Source organism: Oncorhynchus masou, chromosome 18, assembly GCF_036934945.1.
Source record: "Oncorhynchus masou masou isolate Uvic2021 chromosome 18, UVic_Omas_1.1, whole genome shotgun sequence".
Classification (NCBI taxonomy): Eukaryota; Metazoa; Chordata; class Actinopteri; order Salmoniformes; family Salmonidae; genus Oncorhynchus; species Oncorhynchus masou.
In genome coordinates this window covers 1,109,466-1,126,564 of record NC_088229.1, presented here as the reverse complement: position 1 = coordinate 1,126,564, position 17,099 = coordinate 1,109,466, and the positions used below count along the sequence as shown (strand labels likewise).

The window sequence follows — 17,099 nt, the reverse complement described above, 5'->3', positions numbered from 1 at the left end:
CTACACACTACACACTCCACTATACTACACACTACTACACTGCACTACACTATACTACACACTATACTACACTACATTATACACTACACTACTACACTACATATTATACACTACACTACTACACTACATATTATACACTACACTACTACACTACATACTATACACTATACTACACGCTACACACTCCACTATACTACACACTACTACACTGCACTACACTATACACTATACTATACACTATACTACACTATACACTACATTATACACTGTGCAAAAAAAGTTCATATTTAGATTCAAAAATCTCATTTTACATTGGCGTGTTATGTTCAGTAGTTCCAAAACATGCCGTGATTTTGCAGAGAGCCACATCAATTCACAGAAATACTCATAATAAACATTGATAAAAGATACAACTATTATACATGGAATTTTAGATGCACTTCTCCTTAATGCAACCGCTGTGTCAGATTTCAAAAAAACTTTACAGAAAAAGCACACCATGCAATAATCACCATGCACTCAGAGACCAAAACAACCCAAACAGATATCCGCCATGTTGTGTAGTCAACAGAAGTCAGAAATAGCATTATAAATATTCACTTACCTTTGATGATCTTCATCAGAATGCACTCACAGGAATCCCAGTTCCACAATAAATGTTTGTTTTGTTCGATAATGTCCATCATTTATGTCCAAATACCTCCTTTTTGTTCACGTGTTTAGCCCAGTAATCTAAATTCATGAGGCACGATCACTAGATGCAGACGAAAAGTCAAAAAGTTCCGTTACAGTCCGTAGAAACATGTCAAACGATGTATAGAATCAATCTTTAGGATGTGTTTAACATAAATCTTCATTAATGTTCCAACTGGAGAATTTCTTTGTCTGTAGAATTGCAATGGAACGCAGCTAATTCTCACGGGAGCGCGCGAGACTGAGCTCTTGGCACTCTGCCAGACCACTGACTCAAAGAGCCCTCATTCCCCCCTCCTTCACAATAGAAGCATCAAACAAGGATCTAAAGACTGTTGACATCTAGTGGAAGCCTTAGTAAGTGCAATATGACCTCATAGACACTGTGTATTCGATAGGCAATGAGTTGAAAAACTACAAACCTCAGATTTCCCACTTCCTGGTTGGATTTTTTTTCTCAGGTTTTTGCCTGCCATATGAGTTCTGTTACTCACAGACATCATTCAAACAGTTTTAGAAACTTCAGAGTGTTTTCCATCCACATCTACTAATATATGCATATTCTAGCTTCTATGGCTGAGTAGCAGGCAGTTTACCCTAGAGAAGTTAATAAGCTTACGTATCGGCCTCACGGCCTTCGTCAAAAGCCTTCATAGCTGTCTCATTTACCACCACAAACCGATGCTGGCACTAAGACCACACTCAATGAGCTGTATACGGCCACAGGATAACGCTCATCCAGAGGCGGCGCTCCTAGTGGCCGGGGACTTTAATGCAGGGAAACTTAAATCCGTTTTACCTCATTTCAACCAGCATGTTAAATGTGCAACAGAGACATGTACAAAGCTCTCCCCCACCCTCCATTTGGAAAATCTGACCAAAACTCTATCCTCCTGATTCCTGCTAACAAGCAAAAACTAAAGCAGGAAGTACCAGTGACTCACTCAATACGGAAGTGGTCAGACGACGCAGATGCTACGCTACAGGACTGTTTTGCTAGCAAAGGCTGGAATATGTTGCGGGATTCATCCGATTGCATTGAGGAGTACACCAGATCAATCATCAATAAGTGCATCAATGACGACGTACATACCCCAACCAGAAGCCATGGATTACAGACAACAGCCGCACTGAGCTAAAGGGTGGAGCTGCCGCTTTCAAGGAGCAGGACTCTAACCCAGAAGTTTACAAGAAATCTCACTGCACCCTCTGACGAACCACCAAACAGGAAAAGCATCAATACAGGACTAAGATTGAATCATACTTCACTGGCTCCGACACTTGTCAGATATGGCAGGGCTTGCAAACTATTACGGACTACAAAGTGAAGCCCAGCCATGAGCTGAGTGTAGCAGATGAGCTAAATTACTTCTATGCTCGCTTTGAGGCAAGCAACAATGAAGCATGCATGAGAGCATCAGCTGTTCCGGACAACTGTGTGATCATGCTCTTCTCGTATCCGATATGAGTGAGACCTTTTAAACAGGTCAATATTCACAAGGCCCAGACAGATTACCAGGACGTGTACTCAGAGCATGCGCTGACCAACAACTCTCTCTCGCTCTGTGTCGAACAGCTCTCTCTCTCTCTCTCTCTGTCTCTCTGTGTCTGTCTAACAGCTCTCTCTCTGTGTGCGTGCTGTGTCTATTGTTTGTTTAGCTGGCTAAGGATGGCGAGGCGCTGAAGGCCCAGGTGACCTCTCTTCTGGGTGAGCTGAGAGAGAGACAGAGCTGTCTGGACCAGAGTCAGCAGGACCGCAACATACTGGACGACAAGTATGATAACATGTTTGTGTGTTAACGCTCAGAACATTGCCTAGGGTTAGGGTAACCCCTGTTACCATGGACTCTAAACTAGGCTTCAGCCATCTCGGGGAGCTCACACCTTGTAGTATGCAGACAATCCAGGTCTCAAACCCCTGTTAAGACTGTTACTGCCACCGTGGACTGTAAGCTAGGTTCAGGACTGTTACTGCCACCGTGGACTGTAAGCTAGGTTCAGGACTGTTACTGCCACCGTGGACTGTAAGCTAGGTTCAGGACTGTTACTGCCACCGTGGACTGTAAGCTAGGTTCAGGACTGTTACTGCCACCGTGGACTGTAAGCTAGGTTCAGGACTGTTACTGCCACTGTGGACTGTAAGCTAGGTTCAGGACTGTTACTGCCACCGTGGACTGTAAGCTAGGTTCAGGACTGTTACTGCCACCGTGGACTGTAAGCTAGGTTCAGGACTGTTACTGCCACTGTGGACTGTAAGCTAGGTTCAGGACTGTTACTGCCACCGTGGACTGTAAGCTAGGTTCAGGACTGTTACTGCCACTGTGGACTGTAAGCTAGGTTCAGAACTGTTACTGCCACCGTGGACTGTAAGCTAGGTTCTGGACTGTTACTGCCACTGTGGACTGTAAGCTAGGTTCAGGACTGTTACTGCCACCGTGGACTGTAAGCTAGGTTCAGGACTGTTACTGCCACCGTGGACTGTAAGCTAGGTTCAGGACTGTTACTGCCACTGTGGACTGTAAGCTAGGTTCAGGACTGTTACTGCCACCGTGGACTGTAAGCTAGGTTCAGGACTGTTACTGCCACCGTGGACTGTAAGCTAGGTTCAGGACTGTTACTGCCACCGTGGACTGTAAGCTAGGTTCAGAACTGTTACTGCCACCGTGGACTGTAATGGAGGTTTTGTAAGGCCGTTAGGTTAGGAAAGATGTGGTGGTCTGGCAGGAGACAAGGGAAACACATTAAGAACACAACAAAGGTGCAGACATGACAAAGTAGTAGCAGCTAATTAACAGGAATATGGGTTTGCCCACCAGACGGCTGAGGTGGGGGGTTTGCCGCCACTGAGAACCAAGGGCAACAAATATATTATTTAGGACATTTCTCCAAAAGTATAACAAAGGGCTCTTCATCATATCACTCACAATTTAAGGAGAGGGCTGCCTCATGGCCTCACAAAGCATGAACTGAACTGGACGGAGCGACAGGTGATGAGGGTGTGGAGGGAAGGGGTGTGGCCTAGGGGGAGTCCTGTAACAGGTGTGGCCTAGGGGGAGTCCTGTAACAGGTGTGGCCTAGGGGGAGTCCTGTAACAGGTGTGGCCTAGGGGGAGTCCTGTAACAGGTGTGGCCTAGGGGGAGTCCTGTAACAGGTGTGGCCTAGGGGGAGTCCTGTAACAGGTGTGGCCTAGGGGGAGTCCTGTAACAGGTGTGGCCTAGGGGGAGTCCTGTAACAGGTGTGGCCTAGGGGGAGTCCTGTAACAGGTGTGGCCTAGGGGGAGTCCTGTAACAGGTGTGGCCTAGGGGGAGTCCTGTAACAGGTGTGGCCTAGGGGGAGTCCTGTAACAGGTGTGGCCTAGGGGAGTCCTGTAACAGGTGTGGCCTAGGGGGAGTCCTGTAACAGGTGTGGCCTAGGGGGAGTCCTGTAACAGGTGTGGCCTAGGGGGAGTCCTGTAACAGGGAAGGGGTGTGGCCTGGGGGAGTCTTGTCAGAGGAAAGGGGTGTGGCCTAGGGGAGTCCTGTAACAGGGAAGGGGTGTGGCCTGGGGGAGTCCTGTAACAGGTGTGGCCTAGGGTGAGTCTTGTAACAGGGAAGGGGTGTGGCCTAGGGGAGTTTTGTCAGAGGAAAGGGGTGTGGCCTAGGGGGAGTCCTGTCAGAGGGCTGTGACCCTTCACAAGTGTTTGTGTTTATGATATGATGTGTGTGCAGGCTGAGCAGTACTCGGGAGGCGTTGGCAGCATCAGAGAGAGAGATGGAACAACAAAGGAAGCAGCACTCTGTGACAGTAGACAAACTGCTGCTGCAGACACACAACCTAGAGACCGCCCTGAAGACTGACCGCCTGGTTATTACTGAGGAGAGGTACACACACACACACACACACACACACACACACACACACACACACACACACACACACACTCACCGTGGAGATAGACTTGGCGTCGACACACACACCAATACTGGAATAACCCCCTCCTCTCTTCCAGGAGGAAGCTCGCCCAGCTGCAGCACGCCTACACCTGTCTGTTTAAGGACTACGACTCCAAACTAAAGACTGAGGTGTGTGTGTGTGTGTGTGTGTGTGTGTGTGTGTGTGTGTGTGTGTGTGTGTGTGTGTGTGTGTGTGTGTGTGTGTGTGTGTGTGTGTGTGTGTGTGTGTGTGTGTGTGTGTGTGTGTGTGTGTGTGTGTGTGTGTGTGTGTGTGTACCTGTCTGTTTAAGGACTACGACTCCAAACTCAAGACTGAGGTGTGTGTGTGTGTACCTGTCTGTTTAAGGACTACGACTCCAAACTAAAGACTGAGGTGTGTGTGTGTGTGTGTACCTGTCTGTTTAAGGACTACGACTCCAAACTAAAGACTGAGGTGTGTGTGTGTGTGTGTGTGTACCTGTCTGTTTAAGGACTACGACTCCAAACTCAAGACTGAGGTGTGTGTGTGTTCCTGTCTGTTTAAGGACTACGACTCCAAACTCAAGACTGAGGTGTGTGTGTGTGTTCCTGTCTGTTTAAGGACTACGACTCCAAACTCAAGACTGAGGTGTGTGTGTGTACCTGTCTGAGAGACAACAGTCACTAATAACACCGTGTGTGTGTCTAGGGAGGAGACATGGTTGTTCGTCTGGAGGAGGCAGAGCGAGCTTTGGCTCTGAAACAGGATCTGATTGACAAGCTGAAGGAAGAGGTGGAGCAACAGAGAGGATCTCTAGAGACCGTTCCTGTTCTGACTGCCCAGGTACACACACTCACCCCTGTTCTGACTGCCTAGGTACACACACTCACCCCTGTTCTGACTGCCTAGGTACACACACTCACCCCTGTTCTGACTGCCTAGGTACACACACTCACCCCTGTTCTGACTGCCCAGGTACACACACTCACCCCTGTTCTGACTGCCCAGGTACACACACTCACCCCTGTTCTGACTGCCCAGGTACACACACTCACCCCTGTTCTGACTGCCCAGGTACACACACTCACCCCTGTTCTGACTGCCTAGGTACACACACTCACCCCTGTTCTGACTGCCTAGGTACACACACTCACCCCTGTTCTGACTGCCCAGGTACACACACTCACCCCTGTTCTGACTGCCCAGGTACACACACTCACCCCTGTTCTGACTGCCCAGGTACACACACTCACCCCTGTTCTGACTGCCCAGGTACACACACTCACCCCTGTTCTGACTGCCCAGGTACACACACTCACCCCTGTTCTGACTGCCCAGGTACACACACTCACCCCTGTTCTGACTGCCCAGGTACACACACTCACCCCTGTTCTGACTGCCCAGGTACACACACTCACCCCTGTTCTGACTGCCTAGGTACACACACTCACCCCTGTTCTGACTGCCTAGGTACACACACTCACCCCTGTTCTGACTGCCCAGGTACACACACTCACCCCTGTTCTGACTGCCTAGGTACACACACTCACCCCTGTTCTGACTGCCCAGGTACACACACTCACCCCTGTTCTGACTGCCTAGGTACACACACTCACCCCTGTTCTGACTGCCCAGGTACACACACTCACCCCTGTTCTGACTGCCCAGGTACACACACTCACCCCTGTTCTGACTGCCCAGGTACACACACTCACCCCTGTTCTGACTGCCCAGGTACACACACTCACCCCTGTTCTGACTGCCCAGGTACACACACTCACCCCTGTTCTGAATGCCCAGGTACACACACTCACCCCCGTTCTCACTGCCCACACTCACCCCTGTTCTGACTGTCCAGGTACACGCACTCACCCCTGTTCTCTCCGCCCAGGTACACGCACTCACCCCTGTTCTCTCCGCCCAGGTACACGCACTCACCCCTGTTCTCACTGCCCAGGTACACACACTCCCAGGTACACACACTCACCCCTGTTCTGACTGCCCAGGTACACACACTCACCCCTGTTCTGACTGCCCAGGTACACACACTCACCCCTGTTCTCTCCGCCCAGGTACACACACACTCACCTCTATTCTGACTGCCCAGGTACACACACACTCACCCCTGTTCTCTCCGCCCAGGTACACACACTCACCCACCCCTGTTCTCTCCGCCCAGGTACACACACTCACCCACCCCTGTTCTCTCCGCCCAGGTACACACACTCACCCCTGTTCTGACTGCCCAGGTACACACACTCACCCCTGTTCTCTCCGCCCAGGTACACACACACTCACCTCTATTCTGACTGCCCAGGTACACACACACTCACCCCTGTTCTCTCCGCCCAGGTACACACCCACCCACCCCTGTTCTCACCCCTGTTCTGACTGCCCCTGTTGCTTTGGCTAGGGGCTGAGGGTCAGAGGCTTTTACAGAGAAGGCCTGCGCTATGAGTGGATTTGTGTGAGAAGGGGTATGCACTCCTGGCTCCAGTGCTTGGCTTGGCCCCTATATTCAGGAGATGAGACTTGACCAGGGCTGTTCACCTCTAGCCCCCTGAAATAGGTGGCCCCCTACTTATTTACCCTTCTGGTATTCATCAGATGGCCCCCTACTTATTTACCCTTCTGGTATTCATCAGGTGGCCCCCTACTTATTTACCCTTCTGGTATTCATCAGGTGGCCCCCTACTTATTTACCCTTCTGGTATTCATCAGGTGGCCCCCTACTTATTTACCCTTCTGGTATTCATCAGGTGGCCCCCTACTTATTTACCCTTCTGGTATTCATCAGGTGGCCCCTACTTATTTACCCTTCTGGTATTCATCAGGTGCCCCCTACTTATTTACCCTTCTGGTATTCATCAGGTGGCCCCCTACTTATTTACCCTTCTGGTATTCATCAGGTGGCCCCCTACTTATTTACCCTTCTGGTATTCATCAGGTGGCCCCCTACTTATTTACCCTTCTGGTATTCATCAGGTGGCCCCCTACTTATTTACCCTTCTGGTATTCATCAGGTGGCCCCCTACTTATTTACCCTTCTGGTATTCATCAGGTGGCCCCCTACTTATTTACCCTTCTGGTATTCATCAGGTGGCCCCCTACTTATTTACCCTTCTGGTATTCATCATTTAGAGGACCATCCCCCAGATATGGAAGTTGTATCTGCTACCGGGAGAACAAAGGGCTTTGTGCATCCATGACTACCGGGTCACAAGGTTTACAACACCTACTCATTCAAGGGTTTTTCTTTATTTTTTACTATTTTCTACATTGTAGAATAATACTGAAGACATCACAACTATGAAATAACACATATGGAATCATGTAGTAACCAGAAAAGTGTTTAAATAAAATCTAAATAGATTTTATATTTTATATTTTTTAAATAGCCAACCTTCGCCTTGATGACAGCTGAGCACACTCTTGGCATTCTCTCAACCAGCTTCATGAGGTAGTTACCTGGCATTTCAATTAACAGGTGTGCCTTCTTAAAAGTTCATTTGTGGAATTTCATTAATTCTTAATGTGTTTGAGCCAATCATTTGTGTTGTAACAAGGTAGGGGGGTATACAGAAGATAGACATATTTGGTAAAAGACCAAGTCCATATTATGGCAAGAACAGCTCAAATAAGCAAAGAGAAACGACAGTCCATCATTACTTTAAGACATGAAGGTCAGTCAATACGGAAAACTTCAACTTTGAAAGTTTCTTCAAGAACAGTCGCAAAAACCATCAAGCTCTATGATGAAACTGGCTCACATGAGGACCACCACAGGAATGGAAGACCCAGAGTTACCTCTGCTGCAGAGGATAAGTTCATTAGAGTTAACTGGCTCTCATGAGGACCACCACAGGAAAGGAAGACCCAGAGTTACCTCTGCTGCAGAGGATAAGTTCATTAGAGTTAACTGGCTCTCATGAGGACCGGACAGGAAAGGAAGACCCAGAGTTACCTCTGCTGCAGAGGGTAAGTTCATTAGAGTTAACTGGCTCTCATGAGGACCACCACAGGAAAGGAAGACCCAGAGTTACCTCTGCTGCAGAGGATAAGTTCATTAGAGTTAACTGGCTCTCATGAGGACCGGACAGGAAAGGAAGACCCAGAGTTACCTCTGCTGCAGAGGGTAAGTTCATTAGAGTTAACTGGCTCTCATGAGGACCACCACAGGAAAGGAAGACCCAGAGTTACCTCTGCTGCAGAGGGTAAGTTCATTAGAGTTAACTGGCTCTCATGAGGACCACCACAGGAATGGAAGACCCAGAGTTACCTCTGCTGCAGAGAATAAGTTCATTAGAGTTAACTGGCTCTCATGAGGACCGGACAGGAAAGGAAGACCCAGAGTTACCTCTGCTACAGAGGATAAGTTCATTAGAGTTACCAGCTTCAGAAAATGCAGCCCAAATGCTTTACAAACTTCAAGTAACAGCCACCTCTCAACATCAACTGTTCAGAGGAGACTGTTGTGAATCAGGCCTTCATAGTCGACTAGCTGCAAAGAAACCACTACTAAAGGACACAATAACAAGAAGAAACTTGCTTGGACCAAGAAACACGAGACGTTGGAGATGTTTGGTTCCAACCGCAGTGTCTTTGTGAGACACGGTGTGGGTGAACGGATGATCTCCACATGTGTATTTCCCACCGTGAAGCATGGAGGAGGAGGTGTTATGGTGTGGGGGTGCTGTGCTGGTGACACTGTCAGTGATTTCATTTAGCATTCAAGGCACACTTAACCAGCATGACTACCACAGCATTCTGCAGCGATACACCATCCTACCTGGTTTGGGCTTGGTTGGACTATAATTTGTTTTTCAACAGGACAATGACCCGACACACCTCCAGGATGTTTAAGAGCAATTTTGCCAAGTGATGGAGTGCTGCATCAGATGACCTGGCCTCCACAATCACCTGACCTCAACCCAATTGAGATGGTTTGGGATGAGTTGGACCGCAGAGTGAAGGAGCAGCAGCCAACAAGTACTCAGCATATGTGGGAACTCCTTCAAGACGGTTGAAAAAGCATTCCAGGTGAGGCTGGTTGAGAAAATGTCAAGTTTGCAAAGCTGTCATCAAGGAAAAGGGTGGCTATTTGAAGAATCTCACGTACAAAATATATTTTGATTTAACACTTTTTGGTTACTACATTATTCCATATGTGTTATTTCATAGTTTTGATGTCTTCACTATTGTTCTACAATGTAGAAAGTAGTAAAAATAAAGGAAAACCCTTGATGAGTAGGTGTTGTAAACCTTTTGACCGGTAGTGTATCTGTGACCTTATGACATTTGAATGATATTTGTATATTGAAATAAAGTGTGTGTGTGTGTGTGTGCGTGTGCGTGTGCGTGTGCGTGTGTGTGTCAGGCTGAGATCTACAAGGCAGACTTCCTAGCGGAGCGGGAGGCCAGAGAGAAGTTGAACCAGAGGAAGGAGGAGCTTCAGGACCAGCTGAACAAAGCACTGGCTGAGCTGGAGCGTCTGAGACAGGAGGGGACCTCACGGTAACACACACACACACACACCACACACACACCACACAACCACACACACACACACCACACACACACTAACACACACACACACACACACCACACACACACCACACAACCACACACACACACACACACACACACACACACACACACACACACACACACACACACCACACACACACACACACACACACACACACACACACACACCACACACACACACACACACACACACCACACACCACACACCACACACACCACACACCACACACCACACACACACACACACACACACACACACACACACACACACACACACACACTAGAATGGGATTAGGGATTGATATAATGTAGTGCGTGTTTGTTTTTAAGGGCTCGTATGGAGGAGATGCAGCAGAGACACCTGGAGGACTTCATACCACGACCCAACATCCCCCCACAACAAGGTACACACACACACACCAACCAGGTACACACACACACACACCAGGTACACACACACACACCAACCAGGTACACACACCACCTACTCATTCAAGGGTTTTTCTTTATTTTTTACTATTTTCTACATTGTAGAATAATAGTGAAGATATTAAAACTATAAAATAACACAAGGAATAATGTAGTAACCAAAAAGTTATATTTTATATTTGAGATTCATCAAATAGCCACTCTTTGCCAAAGGACAGATCTCCACCGGTCTAATGTCCATTGCTCATGTTTCTTGGCCCAAGCAAGTCTCTTCTTCTTATTGGTGTCCTTTAGTAATGGTTTCTCTTCAGCAATTCAACCATGAAGGCCTGATTCACACAGTCTCCTCCGAACAGTTGATGTTGAGATGTGTCTTGCATTCTGTGAAGCATTTATTTGGGCTGCAAATGAACTTATCCTCTGCAGCAGAGGTAACTCTGGGTCCTCCTTTCCTGTGGCGGTCCTCATGAGAGCCAGTTAACTCTAATGAACTTACCCTCTGCAGCAGAGGTAACTCTGGGTCTTCATTTCCTGTGGTGGTCCTCATGAGAGCCAGTTTCATCATTGCGCTTGATGGTTTTTGCGACTGTTCTTGAAGAAATGTTCAAAGTTCTTGACATTTTCCAGATTTACAGACCTTCATGTTTTAAAGTAATGATGGACTGTCGTTTCTCTTTGCTTATTTGAGCTGTTCTTGCCATAATATGGACTTGGTCTTTTACCAAATAGACCTATCTTCTGTATACCCCCCTACCTTGTTACAACACAACTGGCTCAAAAGCATTAAGGAAAGAAATTACACAAATTAACTTTTAACAAGGCACACCTGTTAATTGAAATGCATTCCAGGTGACTACCTCATGAAGCTGGTTGAGAGAATTCAGAGTGTGCAAAGCTGTCATCAAGGCAAGGTGTGGCTATTTGGAATATATTTTGATTTAACACTTTTTTGGTTACTACATGCTTCTATATGTTATTTCATACTTTTGATGTCTTCGCTATTATTAGAAAAACCCTTGAATGAGTAGGTGTCCAAACGTGTGTGTGCAGTCGAAGTCGGAAGTTTACACAGGGGGTCCTGTGTGGCTCAGTCGGTAGAGCATGGCGCTTGCAACGCCAAGCGTCGTGGGTTCGATTCCCGCTGGGACCACCCATATGTAAAAGTAGTGGCCCCAGCCGACTTGTAAGTCGCTTTGGACAAAAGCGTCTGCTAAATGGGATATATATATATATATATATATTTATACATACACTTAGGTTGGAGTCATTAAAACTTGTTTTTCAACCACTCCACAAATGTCTTGTTAACAAACTATAGTTTTGGCAAGTTGGTTAGGACATCTACTTTGTGCATGACACAAGTAATTGTTCCAACAATTGTTTGCAGACAGATCATTTCACTTATAATTCACTGTATCGCAATTCCAGTGGGTCAGAAGTTTACATACACTAAGTTGACTGTGCCTTTAAACAGCTTGGAAAATTCCAGAAAATAATGTCATGGCTTTAGAAGCTTCTGAGTCATTTGAGTCAATTGGAGGTGTACCTGTGGATGCATTTCAAGGCCCACCTTCAAACTCAGTGCCTCTTTGCTTGACATCACAGGGAAATCAAAATAAATCAGCCAAGACCTCCGAAAAGATTGTAGACCTCCACAAGTCTGGTTCATCCTTGGGAGCAATTTCAAACGCCTGAAGGTACCATGTTCATCTGTACAAACAATAGTACACAAGTATAAACACCATGGGATCACGCAGCCGTCATACCGCTCAGGAAGGAGATGCGTGCTGAATGTACTTTGGTGCGAAAAGTGCAAATCAATCCCAGAACAGCAAAGGACCCTGTGAAGATTCTGGAGGAAACAGGTACAAAAGTATCTATATCCACAGTAAAACGAGTCCTATATCGACATAACCTGAAAGGCTGCTCAGCAAGGAAGAAGCCTCTGCTCCAAAACCACCATAAAAAAAAGCCAAACTGCGGTTTGCAACTGCACACGAACATTGTACTTTTTGGAGAAATGTCCTCTGGTCTGATTAAACGAAAATAGAACTGTTTGGCCATAATGACCATCGTTATGTTTGGAGGAAAAAGGGGGAGGTGTATATATATATATAACTGAGTAGGGGGTACTGTGTGTGTGTGTGTATATATATAACTGAGTAGGGGGTACTGTGTGTGTGTGTATATATATAACTGAGTAGGGGTACTGTGTGTGTGTGTGTGTGTGTGTGTGTGTGTGTGTGTGTGTGTGTGTGTGTGTGTGTGTGTGTGTATATAACTGAGTAGGGGGTACTGTGTGTGTGTATATATATAACTGAGTAGGGGGTACTGTGTGTGTGTGTGTGTATATATATATATATATATAACTGAGTAGGGGGTACTGTGTGTGTGTGTGTATATATATAGCTGAGTAGTGGGTACTGTGTGTGTGTGTATATATATAACTGAGTAGGGGGTACTGTGTGTGTGTGTGTATATATATAACTGAGTAGGGGATACTGTGTGTGTGTGTGTGTATATATATAACTGAGTAGGGGGTACTGTGTGTGTGTGTGTGTGTATATATATAACTGAGTAGGGGGTACTGTGTGTGTGTGTGTGTGTGTGTGTGTGTGTGTGTGTGTGTGTGTGTGTGTGTGTGTATATATATAACTGAGTAGGGGGTACTGTGTGTGTGTGTATATATATAACTGAGTAGGGGGTACTGTGTGTGTGTGTGTGTGTGTGTGTGTGTGTGTGTGTGTGTGTGTGTGTGTGTGTGTGTGTGTGTGTGTGTGTGTGTATATATATAACTGAGTAGGGGTACTGTGTGTGTGTGTATATATATAACTGAGTAGGGGGTACTGTGTGTGTGTGTGTATATATATAACTGAGTAGGGGTACTGTGTGTGTGTGTATATATATAACTGAGTAGGGGGTACTGTGTGTGTGTGTGTGTATATATAACTGAGTAGGGGGTACTGTGTGTGTGTGTGTATATATATAACTGAGTAGGGGGTACTGTGTGTGTGTGTGTGTATATATATAACTGAGTAGGGGGTACTGTGTGTGTGTGTGTGTATATATATAACTGAGTAGGGGGTACTGTGTGTGTGTGTATATATATAACTGAGTAGGGGGTACTGTGTGTGTGTGTGTATATATATAACTGAGTAGGGGGTACTGTGTGTGTGTGTGTGTATATTACTTCATCCCCTTTTTTCTTATTTTCTCTCTTTCTGTTGCATTCCCAGGTGTTGCCTTTAACACGGCTCCTCCCCCTTCCTCCTTCCGCAGCGTGGGATTGGCTGCAGGAGTGGCAGGGGGTGTCTCTGGAGGCGGGGCTGAAGAGCTTCCTGACTACCGCTGTCCAAAGTGCCAGTACCAGGCCCCCGACATGGACACACTGCAGATACATGTCATGGACTGTATCCAGTAACACACACACACACACACACACGTAATCACTCACACTAGTGATGAGCGGGTCAGCTGTTTGTTCACCCACACCCGCCTGCAGTTGCTAATCACCCATCACCAACCGCCCGACTACAGGTGATAAAGAGAAGGTCTGAGGCCGTTACCCTATAACCCGCTAATATAGAAAATGGGCTGAAGGTACAGTCAAAGATTTGTTATGCATTCTTCTTTGACAGGCCTTTTTATTTAGGACTATGTTTCTGCTTCTTACCAAAGTGTGTAGGCTATTTGTTCGTCAACTGATGTTGAATTAGATACATGCAGCTACTCTTCTGTCATTATGTTAACCTCGAAGACAACCCCTTACTCACCAGAATAAATCAGTAGAATGAATGCTTCAATCTATTTGATATCGGTCAAGTTTGTGTTCACAGGAACTGCGTTTAGGGACCGGGGAGAAAATGCAATAATTCCCCCCCCAAAAAAAATACATGAAAGATTTTCTGTGCAAAATTTCCAAATTAAATCAGTTTGACCAGTTTTAAGGACATTTAAAGCTGTTAAAACAACCAAACATGTTTCTGATCAGATTTCAGTTCGGCTTGGATGCGTATTTTAAGTGGTTGAAATAATGTCAGCTTTTATGATGCTGATAAAGACAGCACCTCTACAGACGGTCCCTAGCCGTACATTCTCTCAAAATACTGAAAGGTAAGATAGATTTCTGCACTCCGAGTCGAAATGTACATTTGGTGTATAATTTTACAGCAAGAAATCCTTAATTCTCCAGGAGTTCATATTAAGGCTATGTGAAAGGTTATAGACCTGTAGTTAGTCCACATTTCAGTTCAACCCATCTGAACAGCAAGCTACAGTTCCCTTGACGTGCCATAGGCCTATTTGAAGTCCCCATCTTGTGACTGTCTAATTTGTACAGCGCCTCACATTCATCACACGTAACATTCACTGCTGTCACCCTCTTTACCCACGTCACTAAATCTTCCCCAAACATTACTGTTCTGGTCCTCCCTTCTCTTTATTTTCAACTCTCCATTCCACAGCTTTTCTCTTATTGAATTAAACTCTGACATTGTCCTTTTTTGCTCAGTGGATCGACATTTAACTTTTTCTGCCCAAGTTCCCAAAAACTACAGTTAGGTCCTAAAGCTGAGACGGACACCAGATACTGTTAGGTCCTAAAGCTGAAATTGAAAATGGGGAAATTACATTCTCTAATTATTTCATATTTTTTTAAACATTTTGTCAGGAAATGCAGCTTTGTCTAAAGCTCTGCTGTTGTGCAGTGGTTGCACAGCCTTTCCTCTACAGGGAGCCAGGTTTTCCTGGGTCTGCCCTTCTCAATGGCAAGGCTGTGCTCACTGAGCCTGTACTTTGTCAAGGTTTTTCTAAGGTTTTGATCAGTAACCATGGTCAAATAGTTAGCCACGGTGTACTGTTGATTTAGGGCCAGATAGCACTGCTTTGTGCTTGTGTTTCCCAGTAAGCAATGTAGTGTTGTTTGACTGTTGTAATTTGGTTTATTCTGATTGATTGGATGTTCTGGTCCTTGGGCTTCAGTGTGTTAGTAGAACAGGTTTGTGGCCCCAGGACCAGCTGGATGAGGGGACTGAGGCTTCAGTGTGTTAGTAGAACAGGTTAGTGAACTCAGGACCAGCTGGATGAGGGGACTGAGGCTTCAGTGTGTTAGTTGAACAGGTTTGTGGCCCCAGGACCAGCTGGATGAGGGGACTGAGGCTTCAGTGTGTTAGTTGAACAGGTTTGTGGCCCCAGGACCAGCTGGATGAGGGGACTGAGGCTTCAGTGTGTTAGTAGAACAGGTTTGTGGCCCAAGGGCCAGCTGGATGAGGGGACTGAGGCTTCAGTGTGTTAGTAGAACAGGTTTGTGGCCCCAGGGCCAGCTGGATGAGGGGACTGAGGCTTCAGTGTGTTAGTAGAACAGGTTAGTGAACTCAGCCCCAGGACCAGCTGGATGAGGGGACTGAGGCTTCAGTGTGTTAGTAGAACAGGTTTGTGGCCCCAGGACCAGCTGGATGAGGGGACTGAGGCTTCAGTGTGTTAGTAGAACAGGTTTGTGGCCCCAGGGCCAGCTGGATGAGGGGACTGAGGCTTCAGTGTGTTAGTAGAACAGGTTTGTGGCCCCAGGGCCAGCTGGATGAGGGGTCACTATATTTTAAATGTTTCCAAAACTTAATTGCTCTTTTTTGAGTTTTTATTATTAGTGAATATTGGCCTAATTCTGCCCTGCAAGCATTGTTTGAAGTTTTCCTCTGGACATGTAGGAGAATCTTACAAAACTCTGCATGCAGGGTTTCAATGGGGTGTTTGTCCCATTTGGTGAAATCTTGTTTTGCAAGTGGACCCCACACCTCGCTGGCATAAAGTGCAATTGGTTCAATGACACATTCAATTAGTTTTAGCCACATTTTAATAGGTATTTCAATTTGAATTTGTTTTCTTAATGGTGTAGATGCCCTGCATGTTTCTCTCTCAATTCATTCACTGCCTCATTAAGGTGTCCAGTTGAGCTTATTTTAAACCTCAGTAATTGTAGTGTGTGCAGTACTCTCTATATTTTGTACTAATTGAGAACTTTGGTCTAATTCCCTGAGATCTGGATCTTCTATGGAAAGTAATGATTATTTTCTGCATTTTTGGGTTTTGCTCTCCCTCTTTCTCGCCCTCTTTCCCCAAATCTCTCCCTCTCTCCATCGCTCCATCTCTCCCTCTTTCTCGCCCTCTCTTTCCCCATCTCGCCCTCTCTCCCCCCATCTTGCCCTCTCTCCATCCCTCCATCTCCTTTCAGATGGTATACTGGAACAGCATGTGGGAATGAGTCTACCTGACCTCTAACCCCAGTGGTGTCTATTAGAATATAAGCACATGATAATCCACCATTCCCATTTGTGTGAATATTTTCTGTAGTTTTATGAGTCGTTCAGGCCAGATAGTGTTTTATATTGTTGTATTGGAGAGGTAATAAATATTACAAAGTGAATTTAGTGTTTCAGTTCCCTATTTTGCTGGTGTCATCCACCAGGGGGCGCTGAGAGAATGAAGGAACACTGGGATGAGACCACTTGAGTCAAGATGGGTTGGTTGCTTAGTAACAAAATGGA

The 17,099-nt window shown here is 46.2% G+C and overlaps 1 protein-coding gene across 2 annotated transcripts in view; it reads left to right on the top strand.

The window, feature by feature from the left end:
- Positions 1-16,978, top strand: part of LOC135503829 (NF-kappa-B essential modulator-like) — a 39,598-nt gene extending 22,620 nt beyond the window's left edge. For both annotated transcript variants that reach the window (XM_064921975.1, XM_064921974.1), the window contains exons 9-15: positions 2,353-2,468; positions 4,401-4,553; positions 4,682-4,754; positions 5,293-5,427; positions 9,962-10,098; positions 10,462-10,535; positions 13,797-16,978. In XM_064921975.1, the coding sequence (XP_064778047.1) occupies positions 2,353-2,468; positions 4,401-4,553; positions 4,682-4,754; positions 5,293-5,427; positions 9,962-10,098; positions 10,462-10,535; positions 13,797-13,981 (873 nt within the window). In that variant the 3' untranslated portion in view covers positions 13,982-16,978. The remainder of the gene's footprint in view (positions 1-2,352; positions 2,469-4,400; positions 4,554-4,681; positions 4,755-5,292; positions 5,428-9,961; positions 10,099-10,461; positions 10,536-13,796) is intronic.
- Positions 16,979-17,099: the final 121 nt, after the last annotated feature.